The sequence below is a fragment of the Ischnura elegans genome, chromosome 9 (genome assembly GCF_921293095.1).
Source record: "Ischnura elegans chromosome 9, ioIscEleg1.1, whole genome shotgun sequence".
Lineage (NCBI taxonomy): Eukaryota > Metazoa > Arthropoda > Insecta > Odonata > Coenagrionidae > Ischnura > Ischnura elegans.
This window is the reverse complement of record NC_060254.1, coordinates 99183644-99200721: the sequence shown is the minus strand read 5'-3', so window position 1 is coordinate 99200721 and position 17078 is coordinate 99183644. Positions and strand designations below refer to the sequence as shown.

At 38.2% G+C, this 17078-nt stretch overlaps 1 protein-coding gene across 8 annotated transcripts in view; it reads right to left on the bottom strand.

Moving 5' to 3' along the window:
* LOC124165227 (lachesin-like) overlaps positions 1-17078 on the bottom strand; it is an 878935-nt gene that overhangs the window by 231057 nt on the left and 630800 nt on the right. For all 8 annotated transcript variants that reach the window (XM_046542522.1, XM_046542529.1, XM_046542528.1 and 5 more), the window contains one exon: positions 7933-8118. In XM_046542522.1, coding sequence (XP_046398478.1) covers positions 7933-8118 — 186 coding nt within the window. The remainder of the gene's footprint in view (positions 1-7932; positions 8119-17078) is intronic.

Genomic DNA, 17078 nt, shown 5'->3' with positions numbered 1-17078 from the left:
CCTCAAGTTTTTTATCTCCTCTTTCTGGGCTTCACACATCATTCCCATTCTTCCACTCTTCCCAACCAACCAAGACCGTCGGAATCCTCTAAAAGGCAAATCTTCGCCGCACATTCACAGCAAAAGTAAGAGGAGGAGTGAAAGAGGAGCGGTGGGGAGTTTATAAAAAAGGAGGATCACGTGATCAGGCGCACCAAATTCGCCCTAATCTAGCCATTCCGTCACCTCACCCCCTCCGTCGCCTTAGCGCTAATTACGGCCTAGCCTCTGAGCGAGCTCACCCGCTAATCCAGTCTCTATCAGTCGGGAGCACGGAGAGTCCAACAACCCCACATACAGTCCCTATTCAATTCCCTCCTCCCATCCCTTCCTACACTTCATGCGGACACTGAATTGATAACGCCAGTTTGGCACATAGGAAAAAAAAATTTAGAAATCATTAAATGCCTAAATCATATAATTTTTTTGGGAATACCTAACGGGAATAATTTTTCGGGAAAAAATATCATAAAATGTGAGGATCTCTCCCTAATTTCATTGATTTCCGCACGATTCTGGCTGCACTGAAATGAAATGCAGACTAAATGACACCAATATTAATATTTCCAGAAGTTTAGGGTTTCTTCATTTTATGTAACGGTAAGATATTAAATTTTAATGGAAGATATAGAAGATCTAAATGATAAATTGCTAAATATAAAATATTTACCAATTTTATCACCGTTTTTAAAGTCTTGACCAAAGATTAAGCCAAAGGATAAATTATTAAACACTAGTCTGTCCACTTCATTTTTTTCATCGATACATTAACCTATATCCTGGACAATGCCAGATAAAATATAAGTTTATTTGTATTTTTTCAAATGTTCCTATGCTTATTTTCTTCGCACTCATTGTACCTTTCATTGATTCAGTGAATACAGACTAATAATAATTTTATGAAGCAGCCATGAAATTTCCCTAGGGTGATAAGTTTGCAAACTAAGAAGGATTGGTGGGATTAGTAAACCTTAGATGTTTTATTTCCACTATTGTTTACATCTATTGAAAGCAACAAAAAAATAAGAATACGTGTGATATTATTATGAAGTATCCAGAATATTCCAGGTATTTACTTCAGGAGGAATTTTTAGTGAAAAACAATGCATTTGATTATTTTGCTCCCTGATTATTTTAATTCACTTTACATTTGCTTGGTAAAAGGAAATTACAGGAAATTCAGAGGTAAAATCCTCAGAAAAATATTTTTCTCAATACATTCAGAGCATGACCAATTTCTAGTTAATGGCATGTCATTAACGACTAAGGGAAAACATTGATCCGAGGATTTAAGATGAGAATATTGTCATTAAGATCGAATTTAAATTTACTTGCAGTAGTGAATGACAGTTAGTAATAATTCGGTACCTTCTTTGTTTTTTGAATTCCATAGAATCCCAACGGGTGCTTACCGTTACTCATTCCTAGGCATTACGAAGAACCTTTAGAATGGGTTTGAGCATTGAAATTTGGATGTGTGAAACGGTGGTCCAGCGTGAATCCGAATGAGCGACGAAATGTCAAAGTGCTTCTACGTTGACGATTGTAGAAGGGCTTACCCGAAGAGATATAGCCAAGGATTAGACATTCCATTCCACAGGCGCGCTTCAGAGATGTCCTTAAAACCCAGTGGTGCATTCAATTTCCCACGTTTCAAAATTCGAGAATACGACATAAAGTGGATCTCAATGGAGTTTAAACTCGGCCAATGAAAGAGAAACAAATGCTAGTTGTATCGCACTGAATGTCTGGGCTTTAAGGATGTAATACCTTTATACTTTTGACTGACATTGACACATAAAGAGAAATATCATTTAAAAAATAACTTGTTTAACCCTCATATGGATTCGCTGCGCCTTAGCGGCGCTCGTGGTTTTAAAAGTGGTGTAAAAATTTTCCATTCCAATGAATCATTTTGAAATTTTCAGTAGTCTATTTTTTCTGCTTTGTGCGTCTAAATATAAAATTTTGTTAGCGTAGTGTCTATAGTTTACATTTTATTGGCCTCTAATGGAAAAAGTTACGTCGTTGGATTTTCGGCGCCGCTGCGGCGCTCAGTATTTCCTCGTCGCTACGTCGTTGACTGCACTCTCAATGTTAATGTCAAAGCAATTATGTTTCGTATGAAATGCTATAATATATTTATAATCATATTATTTATATTTCTAAACATTATAAACAAAATAAAATTGTTAAACAAAAGGAAAATATTACCATGCCAATTTTGCTTTCTATTTTAGCTAAGAATCAATCTATTTGCCTCGTTATGATGTTCATTGACAAAACTTCATCTTTTTACGAGAATTATTCATAAAAACTCATGGCTAGTCAAAGTTGTTTTTTCATGGGCCTCCGACTTAGTTTTGCTTGGGCCGAGAATTTCCTTGTCGCTACGTCAGGGTCTGCACTCTCAACGCTAATGTCAAAGCAATTATGTTACATATGAAATGCAATAATACATTTATAATCCTATTATTTATTTTTTTAACTTATAAACCAAGTGAAATTGTTTAACAAAAGGAAAATATTACAATACCAATTGTGCTTCCTCTTTTAGCTAAGAATCATTATGTTTGCTTCGTTGTAATGTTCATTGACAAAACTTCATCTTTTCGCAAGAATTATTCATAGAAACTCATGGCTAGCCAAGTTTTCCTCGTTTTTTCCGTGGCTTCCGACTTAGTTTTGCTTGGGAACCTTCTCCGCTCCGCGCCCACGTACCTGCCGTGGTGATAGTCGCCTTTGGGTACATCCTAGGGTGACTCTGTTCAGAATTACTCCAAGCCGCAATTCTAAGAAAAATTTAACACAATGCATTATCCGAATTCGTAGAATAATGCTTCCTCACCGTTGTGTGAGTATTTCTCGCTGAATGAGTAACTGTAACTTGCCTGGAGATTCAGAAATTTCACCGACTACCGTGAAGAACACATCGCACAGTTATTGTTATATGTCTTGTACCTTTCATTCGAAAAAAAATCCCTTTGCGTCTAAGATTGTATATACAAAATTGCAAACGTTAATACAGTTACTGATGACGTGACAGTTTACCATTGGGGTGAAATCCAGATAACTACCCAACTAATTGTGTGATAGAAAATAATTTCTCTTTCCTGACGATGAGTTTAGACTTCACATGGTAAAAATCGTTTCATTATGAATAGGTGAAAAGACAATTTACCGTGAGGTGAAAATTTGTGAACATATTTCTCGTTTCTTTGTGTACTGAAATGCACAGATGTTTTATGCATTGGGGGTGTTACAAACGTAAAGGGGTGAGTGAGGAGGAGGAAGGAGAAGGAATGCCAAGAGGTTGTTTTGAGGTGAAGTGGTGGTAGTGTGTCGACTGCCAAGGATCGGGGAATACCCAGATCGTTAGGACAGGTAGGAGTAGAAAATCCTTATTGCGGAAAAGGTTGGGAGTGCAAGGAGGCAATTAGATACAAAAGCATGCTTTTTCTTCTTCCTTCCATCGCTGCATGAGGGACAGGGAACAAAAGCCTTGTCAAAACGCCCCGCGGTGGCCCTCCCTTCATTCCGAGAAGGTCTAGCTCGGTGGGTCATTAGGGTGGAGAGAAGTTCAATCAAGTTCTGTGGGTGGGGGGAAGAAGGTGGTGAATAACGAATAAGGGAGCTTAGTGGGAAGGTATGGACAGTCTCAATGTTTGGGTCAGTGAAACGCTAAGAAAGAAAACGGAAAGAAAATGTAAGGGAAGTCCTTCCAAAGTGAGGGTATTTTTGTCACCCCAAAGCATTCTTTCATCGGTTTCTCACGCAGAGCTGGACGAAAAAAAGGCAGCTGCTCCTTCTCCCCTACCACCAATAACACATACTTCTAAGAATTTATTTTTTTTGGATTTCCCACCAATCCAGGAGTAAAACCTAATCTGATGCACTCCCACGCAAAACATTTACCCGTCCATATCTAAGGAAACCTTTTCCTTGGGCTACACGTCCCCAGTGGGGGAATAGGGCTCCGTGGTAGGAAAAGAGTACCGACTCTTCTAGCTTCAACTCCAAAGAAGCTTAGGGTTCTTTGACACGTCGCTTGTCATCCCATATTATTTATATTTCAAAACCCATAAGACTTGATTTTTTTAATGCAGGACATAAGCTCCCAGAATATTCGTAAGATTTGTCTTGATCGCCAGAATCTAGTAAAAATCATGAAAGTAACACTCGTCTCTTCTCACTTAACCTACATCTGTTCCATTATTAACGTTTAATAACTTATCCCTCTATATACACTGCAAAGATATAACAAATGGGTGGACGTAGTGAAGCAAAATTATGTAATATAGGCATAAACGAATTTTATTCGGTCATCATTTTTAGTATTTAGATACATAAAATTATAAACAATATAAACATTAAAAAGCGGAGTTTGTCGAGCTCTGCATATCATAAAAATATTTCAAACAACAATAACACATGAAATTAAAACTTTCATTCAAAAATAACAAACAAAGGGAACTGAAATAAAGAGCATTACGGCAAGAAATGGAAAAGAATGCAGCGTTCAAGATTTTTTGTTATAACTTCAACAATAAGGGTTTAAATCTAGCAAAACACGGTAAGAAATAAAGATAATAGATGTATTTACCATTATCAATCGGAAAACTTGTAAATTCAGGCTAACTTTGAAAGATAATAGCAAAAAATGACGCGGCGCCGCTGCGGCGCCGAGAATCCAACGACGTAACTAATTTTGTAAATCCATATGAGGGTTAATCTGAAACTGTACCCAACGGTCTTTTTACGACTTTTATGGCCTCGAAAGACGAGTTCTTCCAATATGTCGGATACTGTTTCTAGAGTAATCGGTGCAAATATTCACATATGAATGTATTGTTATTCGGGTAGACCGTCTGTCAGGATTAGGACTTCAGCATGGTATTAAACGAACATCTAAAGAGAAAAATCTCCAGCAGAACAATCATGCAAGGACCATGATAGTCATCGTAATTATCAGTGATTTCTACGGCCAATAGCTAATGCATTTAACGGCAGCATCTTTTAACAATAGATTTCACAATTTATTAATAGAGAGTTTGTGAACTTTTGGGGAATCGCGTGAAGCAATTGCTCCAGCCGGAAAAGATAGATTTCAAGTTCTCCGTTCACGGGCAAAATTTATAATTTATTATTGATTAATAATGTCTACGAAAATGGAATTGCGCTGAAACTCACAGACTCCTCGTTTTTCGATATTTGAGGCCAGCTTTCAAACAAGAACACTTAACAGAGTTCATTCTTTGGCATTTATACGTTTATTTTTGTTGTTCAACTAGTTATACTATCTAATCTTAGTTTTCTTTGGAATGCCCTAAGATTTGTTGAGTGAGACTGCTACGTGAAATCTTCTTGGAATAAAGGAATAGTTTTATAAAAAAATGCTATTCGTAACATTGGAGGTGTTCCTCAGCCATTTTTCTAGTTCTCTTACCCATCATAAAGCAACATTGATAACACACAAGAATTCCGAGTACAAAAACGAGTAGGACTTCGCAAACAATTAGTTGATGTAGCGGATTTGAACATATAAGCAGGTATTTGGAAGAGGCGAACGATTTCTTTGGACATATACGCTTTCGGGAAGGGTAAGAAAGAGAGAGTGGATAGAAAACCTGGCCTCATCATTAGTGTGCTCTAAACGAAAGTCACCACGGCTTAATTTCCAAATCGACGGACAGAGAGATGTACTTGAAGTATCCACTGCAAAGAGTTTAATCCAATACTTGGCAGTCTCTGAAAAACCTTAGCCATTACCGGGATTTGAACTGAAATCAAAGGAACGAGCCAACCTAGTCACTACACATGCCAGAAACTTCGATTTGATTCTATACTACCTAGAACTTCCACATTATTTCGACCGAAACGATTGATTTCAAATGCTCCCTTTTCCAACTTCAGGCGAAGCTCATCTTAGGCGTTAATAACTTCGCTTTCGTGTGCGGAATCACTGTGTGTTCAATGTTCATACGGAACGCTGTGATTTCCTTTTAGATAAAAAAAATGTCCTGAAAAAATGCCGTGATATTTGATTAGGTCCATTTCTGACTTTTTCACCCAATGCTACGATATTCGACAAGGGCCAATTCTGACCAAGCAGTCACGATGCGCGAGCCAATATCAGCGGGACATAATCCAAAATAAAAGTAAGGATGATTTTGGGTCACGTGCCTTAAAGAAGGCCGTCCTATTGCATGGCGGGAAATAACAGAAGACGACCGCGAGAATAGGCTATACCTAGGCTCCTCACTTGTATCTCCACGCATTCTCTCCCCGACGACGAACACGACCAACAAGAATCTCCAGACAGGAGATCACTTGAGTCTCTCTTCTCCTTGAAGGAAGAGGATCTGAAGAATGTCGCTTTGAATTCCTTTGCAGCCGCTGCCGCGGGCAGAGAATCTCCTCCTCCTAGACTTCCTCCCCTTCCCTGAACAGAGGTTCCCTTAGGTTCTTACGGGTAGGTAGAGCGGGCAATGGCGTAAGCCCCCTCCCTTCCCGAAATGTCTTGAAATAACAATTTACCCGAAGGAATTCCATCCCCTGCTGCAACCTCGCGTGTTTTAATTAATTCGCTTGAATTTCCTGGTCTCCCCATCCGAGGAAAACGTCGAAGCACACCCTGATTCTTTTTTTTATATTTCGCAAGAAATTGTTCCCTATGGAGTGTGTCAACCCCGATATGAGAGGTTGAAAAACAGAGCTTTCAAAGTTCATCATACATTTTGGATCACTGACAATCTAATACAAATACACAATAATTATTGACCACAGGCACTCTAATAGAGGTGATGTTACATTAGCTAGATTAAACAGTGTCGTAGATTCTTTTCCTTCCTTATTCTTTCCCGACTTGTCGGCTTCGGTGGTTATGAGATGAAGTCCTCTATTGTCGAACCGACGGACGCGGGTTCGTGTTCCACCCAGATAGATTCCCACTATCCAAGTCATGGGTATTAGTGATGGTCATACATTTGTATTCGTTGGATTTCTCAGCTGTGAAGGCCTTAAATGCACTGTTTTTAAGGCGATAAAGATATAAAAACAGAATTTTCCCTGGTAATGGTGTACACTAAAATAAAAGTTTAAAAATCAGAACTTTCAAAATTTTAGATAGATCATTCATCACAGCCAGCTCAATGCAGGTAATATCTTCAACTGTAACCAGTGGTTACGTAGATTACAATAATAATAATTTTTTTTATTTAAAGTAATTAAGGCAACCCAGTAGGGCAATTCTTTAGCACAATCATACGTTAACCAAAACTCTCATGCGTAATTCAGAAAATGAAATCTGATATGGAAAACCGAATATGTACATTGAATTTTCGCCTAAATATTCCATAAACTGCGGCGCTTGCAGCAAAACGCTTTTGTCGTAATGATAGGGGTTTGGGTTACCTTAATGGCATTTACGAATATCTTTGAGAATTATTTGATGTGGAACATCGAATCTGCTATCATGCAGTTGACGACAGTTCAAATAGTAAAGTTATCACTTATATGGCGAACATACAAGCTGCAAAATTAAATATAGGCCATTTTAACCTCTTACTTTAGTTACTAAAAATGGAGTGACTTTTAAGACATTCGTGTCTTTAGGAGCATTCGAACCTGAGGAGGATAATAGAGGCCAAGGAGGTTTTACTGCTTCATACCAACTTAACTCTTGCAGTGCCAAGAACACAAAAACTTACATTTCTTTTGGATTACCAGTGAGAAATGATATGGGTAATTTGATTAAATGTAGAACCTAAAGGAAAAAAAAATTTTAAAGCTATTTTACATAAATCCGATTCATTTTACCTTAAAAACACTTAGCAGCAACGGTTTGTCTCTGAATGAAGCGGTCGCCCTCAAAAATGTGAGCGAGGGACTCACCTGACTGCGCATGGGATCCGTGTTGATTTGGCACATGTAGGTGCCCGAGTCATTCTTCTGGACGTTCTCAATGTGCAGCTTCCAGGTGTTGTGGCCGTTGTGGGTGACGGAGAGGCGCGGGTTGTGCGCCACCATGTGGTTGTGGATCGCCAGGATGGCCTTCGAGTCCGACTTAATCCACGCCACCTGAAAACAAGAGAAAAATGTGCTTATTAACACAGTCTTCAACACATTCATAATTATAAATGGTAGCCTTTGGCCTCGTCTTAAGCGGCTTGAATTGACGATGGCGTTGCTAAAAAATTAAGAAGGAAGTACCGTTTTAAAACAACTTGGGGCCCTAAATACCTTTAAGCACCGCTGTAGATGCTTTTCTTTAGCACGATAACCGTCTTATTTTTCATACCACATGGTTGATTTTCTTTGCTATTAGATAATATACAAATGGCTGTAATTAAGGGGAAAATTCATACCTATGTTACAAAATTAATTTTAAAAATCTCAAAAGTTTAATTTTTGGTCATTTTCTACGGGCTATAGCGCAACGAGGAACAGAAGCTGAATAATCATTTTCTGAACGTCAAATAATTCCATCCTTTATTAATTCATTAAAGTAATGCACATTAATGTAGCGGTCATAGAAACGCTGTTGCGGCGTGAAAGCTGTACCCACCATATTCTACGTTTTCAGCGTGTGGTTTGAACCAGGGATTCTTTTCGCAGTTGTGCTTCTCCCGCTTCTGACTACCGACTTACCAACTCCCCTCAAAAAAATAAAATGATAATGAACATAATAAATCATTAAGATTATTTGTGATTGATAGCGAAGTAGAACAATTTTATATTGATTAACAACCGCTGGGTGAATTCCGCGTATTTTGTAAATTATAAAAGTATCAGCTATGAGTAATCTTTTATAATGAAATGATGTCATGGAAATCAAATATTAAAGCTTATCAATATTAGATCATTTTCAATGAATATATGGGACTTTTAAGTATTTCAAGTACGTTAAGTACTATTTTACTAAATCCTAGATTTTCATCTCCTTCAAAAAGGCTGGGATTGTTGCGTATTAAATATTACTTCATTTGAAGATTTTTCTATAAAATGATCCTAACTTTGATCCAATCATAATGTTGAAGTATTATCTAAGCTATTTGAGATTCCTCTGTTTAAATTATGTCCTTGTATCCTAGATACGACCCATAGCATTATTTATTGTCCACGTGCGTCAACGTAAACAGCGTGGGAGAGACACATATACACAAGTTAACATGCATAGTCTCTCTTTTTCCTGACCTACCTAGTAGGTTCGTATCGCTACCTTTTGAAGTCCACTTTCTCAGGAAAGGCACAAGGAAATGTGGAATACAATGGTTTCTCATTGATTCTGCAACATGAAAACACATGCAGTGTGAAATTTTTTCTCAGGAAGGATCGCATTGATGCATGACGAATGGATAAGTGGCAATTTATAATGCACAAAAATAAATATGACACCCAAAATGAAAATATAAATTGTATTTTTTAAATAAATAATAATAAATAAATTCATTTTTTTCAAATGAGAATGGAAATTTGACCTTGAAGTATTTCTCACACAAGGACGATTAAAGTACATGATGTAAGAATTTTAATTATAAAAATAACTCATTAAATATTTTCATTTTTACAGTTGTAATTTTAGCCAAAACCCTCTCCTTTAATATTGATTTAACTCTGTAGATAGGTTTTGTCAATAGAAACTCTTCTATCAACAAGCGTCTAACTATGATTTTTTTTACTCTCATTGATCTTGTAGCACCAGATCCTAGATTATTTTTATTTATCATTATAGAATCTCCATTCTTCCGAAACGGATACGCAGTCACGTATCATTTTAGAATTAACATAGATATCTCCTGAAAAAATTGAGAAGAAGACGGACCAAATTAAGCCACCACTTAATGGGAGACGATGGTCCAATGAAATTAATCGTTTAAGGACTTGTTTACGAGAAGAACAGCACAGAAAGGCCTCGAATGAGGTACAAAGAGTATAAGAGGAAGGAAGTTAAACAAGGAATTAAGCTTGTCAAAAGATAAAATGAGAGGCGAATTGAATTTCGGATTTGTGAGTGTTGTCAATGGCGATGATTGTTTGGTATCTAAATCATTGAATACTAGTCCCTCAACATATTTACGCGAACGTGTTGTACATTAATACACTAGGCACCTCAGTGAACTTGGAAGTACTCGTGTGTGGCTGGATTGCTCCCTCCCGTTTCAAAGCCTCTGCTCGTCCATTCCTTAAATACCTCTCAAGAGTTTTAGTGGCCGCTTATTGCTTTGAGTGCTGGATATTTGCAGGTAGGAGAGTTGTGTGGAGAGCTACATCAAAGCAATCCTCGGATCGGTAGCTAGTGATAATAATGACATTTGTCACCCACAAAAAACATCATTCAATTGTGCGCATTCCTTTTCCTCTTTTGACTACTCTTTTAAGTTCCTCACACCCAAAGACTTATCCTCGAACCGCAGCTCAGTAGAAGAATTTGAGAGACATGTCGCCAGATGAGCACTATTTCCCTGAGAATATAACTTTAAGGCCTTTTTACACGCTAAATTCTAACACGCACGAAGTAATGTCTGTTTGCTCGAACGATTTTTGTGGTCTGGAACGGAACATGTACGAATGCATGAACTAAATTAGAACAGTTTCTATCTTTAGTACATGCGTTCACACAAGTTGGGTGGTTAAACGGTGCATTTTCGTGTTCATTCACGTATTCACATATTTAGGCATTAGATCGTACGGGACAATGTGCTTTTCAACATGCCTTAAGTCTAGAAAGATATGAGATATTGGATTATTAAGTACTTCTCATTAATTTTACGGGTGTGCATAAAAACGTCCATGAACTTCGTTCATAGTTATTTAGGTATCGAGCGGAACTGTTTTCAACACGGTTCAGAAACTATTATTTCGCCAAACAGTTTAAAAACAATTGAACATGTCATTGTTTCATTAGAATACAAGTTTTCGGTTGCAAGTTTACAAGAAAAATATCTGCGGGTAACACTTGGTTGATCGATGCTTATGATTACATTGTTAAGTGGCGGAAGGATGCAGGAAGCAAGAAGGAATTGGCCGCATAGGTTAAAAGAGGAGTCAAAAGGAGAAGGAGTAGATGGGGTCGAATGGGGCCGGGAGTTGAATGCCTACGGGAGCGGTCTGGGAAAACCGCCGGAACAAATCGCGTTACCAGCGTCGTTATTTCGAGAGAGAACCGGAAATGATTGCCGAGAACAGGGACAGAGGAGGTGGAGAGGGGTGGGCTAAGGGAAATGAGGGGGGTGGAGGTGATTGTGTGTTTAGAGGGCATTGTGGGCTCCACGCCCCCTCCCTTTGAAGATGCCCTCTGAGATGACACTGCATTGAGCGAAATAAGAGACAAAAGAAGACGTATACGCGCCGCGAAAAATACGAAAACAATTAAAAACGTAAGCTATTCAGATTTATAACAAATTATAATGATAATATTAATACTCCCAAACATATACAATTATTAGAACAACGCATAAATCTCTAACTCTAGGTTACCCCAAAGATCAAAAACTGTGTGGATGGAAACCAAATGCAATGCAGGTATTTATGAAAAAAAGAATTACAGATTTACTTCACGCATTCATTTTGTAAAACAATTTTCGCTTGAATTTTTAAATAAAATTTCAGTATTCCAACAACCATTTTTTAAAAATAACAAAATTCTTTCCCTTTATCATTCATCCGTTACTATGAAAAATATTTTTGGAGCTAAATGCAGAAAACATCCCTAGAATACAGTTATATGAGGCCTTGGGGATAAAATAACTGATGGCGTGGAATTGATCGTCGACTGATTAAAGCCTCGTTCACAACAGCTTTCATTGAAATTATTGGGCGTAACTCAGGAGTTGAGTTATTGAGAAGAGCGTCTACTGTATCATGTAAAATGCACTAAAAATATAATAAGCTTTACATCACTTGGAGAATAAAACGTGGATGCTGATTATGTTCAGATGCTAATGATGCAGGCCAACCATTACCAACCTATCAGTCTCTTCAACAATCATTTCTCAAAAACGCGATAGCACCCGTGGTGTATTCTCCGAGAGAGGTGTTATGGTGACGGAACACGCCGGAACGCCGTTTCGGCACCGGTTAACAAAAGACAAAACAGTCAAATATCTGTTTTATGAATTTTGTTGCCTCAAAATTTCTAATATATGCATTCGTAACCAAAACAAAACATTTTGCCATAAATATAAATAATGACATAATAAAAATACACTACAAGTAATATTTAACTTCTAAAAAAAGTAAATTGCATCCCGGAACTCTTTAACGTCATGCCATGCCATGACATGACATTTTGCCATGACGTCACTGTTCTCTGAGTAATAAAAATCTTATTTTATTTTTTGCGCATTTTATACTGTTATTTTTTAACAGCGTGTTTATTTATCTTTTCATAAATTCCGATAATGAACTACCATCTTTTTCTACCATTGACACATTTTCAATGAAACTGGTGGGGGACAATAAATGCCTGCGGAATAGAACCAACTACTTAATTGAAAAATAAAAATTTTAGTAAAAATTAATGTATAAATGCAAAAAACTCTCTTCAAGGGACCCAAGGCTGAAAAATCCTCAAAAAATGATTTTCAATTAATATCTTTAGTCGTCAAAAAAATTCGCACTTTATTCACTGCAGTCAATGTAGTATAGACTGTGCAATGTAGGCAGGGGTACTCAAAACAATTCTTTACAGTTCCTTCAGCGAGTTAGAGTGGCTTTTAAATTTTACGCTGACGCTTCGGACTCTTTTCAAGGTGATGCACAAAGGTTAAGAAAACACTTAGCTGTTTCACAAAATAAAATATATTGCGACCGGTTTCGATACAGCGTATCATCATCTGGCCAGATGATGATACGCTGTATCGAAACCGGTCGCAATATATTTTATTTTGTGAAACAGCTAAGTGTTTTCTTAACCTTTGTGCATCATGAAGGAGTTTCACCATGTTACGCCAACCACCATCGCATCTTTTCAAGGTGTTGATACTTTTGAGTCTCCAGAATGAGCACGCTTCGTTGCAGAAAGGTGTCATGAAATAATCTGATCAGATCTAAGAGTCGGAAGAAAAATGAAGTGTAAAATCGACAAATATATGATGCCATGCTCTTCACGATTTTTCGAATACACGCTTGTAGTATCAAAACATTCTTATAAAATGAGAAAAATCACGATTTATGTCACTTCGAGGGATGGCTTTTGTGTGGTGACAAGAGGGTTGGCCTCCCATCCCGTATGCATGGGTTCTAGTCTCCGTGGTAGCACACATTTTTCAGAAACTGCCCTCTCTTGCTACGGCGTTATGTAAAGGGGACTTCAAGTAAAAACTCCGTCCGTCAGATGGGACGTCAAACCGTGGTACCCCTGGCGCCGTTCGTTTAGGAAGATGCTAACGCAGGCGGCGGGTTTCTTTCCAACCTTCTTTTGGTACTCTTCCCTATGTGGAAAATAATAACAACAATAACTCTATTACTTTTCAAACCAACTTTTGCAGAAAATAACAAATACTTCGTACGACATATTTGAGGAAGCTTTACGCAGCCTCTATTAATAATCTGAGTTGTGGCTACGTTCACCGAATACGTGGCTACATATTGTCATAAGAAAAATAGAAAATGATCTACGTAGCTGTTGGCCTTCTACAGGTATCTCCCAACCTTGATTCAGTTTAATTGTGAATGTAGTGTGCACGAGATAAATCGGTATATCAACCACACCTAATCTCTTGACCACGTGACCTTCCTCCCCAGGACTTGACACTATTACCGGTCCTTCGGTTCCACTTCCTATCTCTCTTGAAACCTTTGCCGCAGTCAGGGAAAGAGAAGTACATTGCGGTCACGCTCGCCTCTCTCACCAGACGACCTTGTGGCTAAGAGTACCCTCCTGCACGTCCTCCCCACTCACCTCATCCTTCCTCAAACGCGCAAAGGATATCTTTTGTTCTTCCATCTCTCTCATTGGCCCTCCCCATTCTTTTTCCATTCCCCAAACACAATCCTCCCGACCCTAACCCACAAACTCTTACTCTCTATATGTATACATATATAGAGGTGACCCATCCATTCTTCAGGATTGAAAGGTTCGGTATCGCCAGAGTACGATGATGAGGGGTCTCTGTGAATATCTATATATAACAAAAGAGAAAAGGTCTGCAGGGAATTCAATATCTGTATTGCGGGTGTCAAAAAGTTAAAATTCATTTGTAAAGTAGAACTCAAGAAAGCTTTCTCGTAAAAATTCTTTAATTTTCCTTTCATGTAACCTGACAAACGGCATATTCTTTGAAATTGCTGCATCCTCAAAAATATTGCTGCATCCTCAGTTGTTTTGATTTTGTGTAGTTGATTCGATGACTCAGTCAGTCAACCAGTCGATAAGTAGGTCAAGCCATCCCGCATCACATAACTCTATGAATCAACAGTATGTCGTCTATCCATTCTCACCGCTAAAGAGGCGCTCCTTGGTTGAGGATTAATAGACCAAGTCTTATCACTCTTCACCGTCAAAGTTACCTGAATTGAATTGCTAAACTTGTCGTCATAGATCAATTTAAAAAGATAACGTTTATGATTTGTTCAGAGCTAAGTTTACGCTGTTTATACGTAATTTAATCAAAATTTTATTACCGTCCTCAATGAAAGCTCAAGTCTTGTGCTGTGCGGACCCGACCACCCGACACAGAGTTACCACTATTTATTGAAAAATATAACTAAAGAAATAAAGTGTAACAAACACAAAAAAGTATGCGTTTTACAACAAAGTTAACACATAAAGTTGCATTATTTTCAGAAGGGAAGCACGTAGTAATCACCTTTCATTAATTTCGGCAATCATCTTATGATTACTCTGCTATCTAAGCTTTTGGATTCTGACGAGTGGCTATTTCCCATAGAATGATTCGTTACTAAATGAAATGAAATTTACTTCGAATTAAAAATTCACTGGATTCTTCTAGAAAATAAATAACCTGGGATACACATAATAACCTCTCTCCGGCGTTAGTCGGAGGAGATTCTCCGCATAATTAGCAATCAAAGTAAAAGCTTATTCCAAAATCAGCCAATGATAAGTTCAAACCAACCAGGTTCAACGGGGAACATCAGATAACAATTTGATTTCTACATCTACACCATACCCCGCAAGCCGCCTAAAAGGCGTGTGGCAGGGGGAGTTAGGACACCAGCCGTTTACAGCAAAAAAATATAAAGTGCTCTAACGAAGTTGGGACTAGCGTTTATTAAAGTCCTTAATGGTTCGGGGGAAAAACGAATTCCCACATCTATCCGTTCGGCAAAACATCTCTCTTAATTTATCGCTTCTAAGGAACATGGAAATATAGTGGTGCTCCAATATTATGTTCTCTGTGTCGCTCTTACAGATACCCATTCTTGATTGTTCAAGCAATCTAAGCCTAGCGCGCAGCCTCCGAGTCGCCAGCGGCTCCCAGCCTAATTCGCTTAACATCTGGGTAACACTGTCTGTACGCCCGTAGCAGTTTTTAGCGAACCGCGCAGCCTTCCTCTGTATTTTATTCAGTTCGCGTATTAAGTCTTTCTGCACCGGATCCCATACGCTCGCTGCATATTCAAGGTGCGGTCGGACGAGTGCGAAATAGCACCTTTCTTTTACTTTCTCACCCGGAAAACTTCCCACAATACTCTTGACGAATCCTAATTTTTATTACATTGGAGAACTATTTGGGGAATGTTTAAACTGCGTGTTACGGTCTGTGGCTATTTATTTTTAAAACTGGGCTGCGGATGGTTGACTCATCCTAAATTTTGAAATCCACATTAACAGCTGTGGCAATAAAGTTCCATAATCCAGGATTAAAACCACGGACCTTTGGCTATCCAGGCCATTGCAAAATAGTAACAATAAGGTTCCTTAATTTCCCTGGCACCACCTAGTAGGAAACAACTATTACCATGAGTCTCCGGACAATTTATATGGGAAGCTGGAAAATGAATAGCTACTGGTCTGCGAAATTTTTCGGAAAGCCAGAGGTCCACGGTTCAATTCTGGGTCCAAGAAATTTAATTACTTGGGTAATTTATGTGGATATCACCGTCATTCATGGTAAATCAGTAAAGAAGAATGGAGATGGCGACGTGGATGGAGAGGAGGAGGAACAACGAAGTGCTGGACATAGTGGGTGAGGATAAGCAGCTTCTGCATGAGATATAGCCAGAATACTTCTAAAGTAGGCTTAGAATACTTCTTAAGTACTCCATGGCAACCTACCTTCATCGGTGAAATACTTTAATAAAACGGCCGCTTAAGTGGCAAGCCTAAAATACCACACTTTGCAACGCCACTAACAATGAAAAGATAATCCTAAACCTCACACTCAAAAAACTAGATTTCCTCTTGCTTACACTCAGGCCCGAAACTAGGGTGGGGCAGATGGTGTGCCCCGGGCGGCAGATTTCTCAAAAGGTAAGGGGAGGCCCAGACAAAACGCATATGTTAAGGGAAAGTGTAAACAAAAGGGTAAAAAATATATGATCAACAGAGCTTTCTTCGCTATTAATCAGTATTTTGTGTCGCAAACTTTGAACTGAGCTTTTAAAAAATGAGAACATAACGATGGCTTCTATGATGGAAGTTCTAACAACACGTATATCAAAAATAGCAACTTTTCGGGAGAGAAAAAAAACGATTAATTTCTATGACTTGCACACTGAAATTAAAAACAAAAAGTTCATAAGACTGAAAAAGAAGCATTCATTTGCAAACAAAGAGAAATTTTTTCCTTGTATTTAAATTTTTATTGTTATTGCACTTTGTTTAAGGTACCTGTCTCAAACCGGCCGAATTTGAGATACGTGTTATTAGAGCATAGCCATCGATAATGTATTGTTTGTTTTAACTGTTATGGCGTCGCCAAACCAATCAGCTGACCTGGCCTACGGGTATCGGAACACAGTCTACTAGTGATTCGTGAAAAAACCGCTCATTCGTCTTCGCCGCATTATGATTCTTTCCCGGGTCTCCCCTACTTAATTTTTCTAACTCAAATATTTAATAATAATTATTA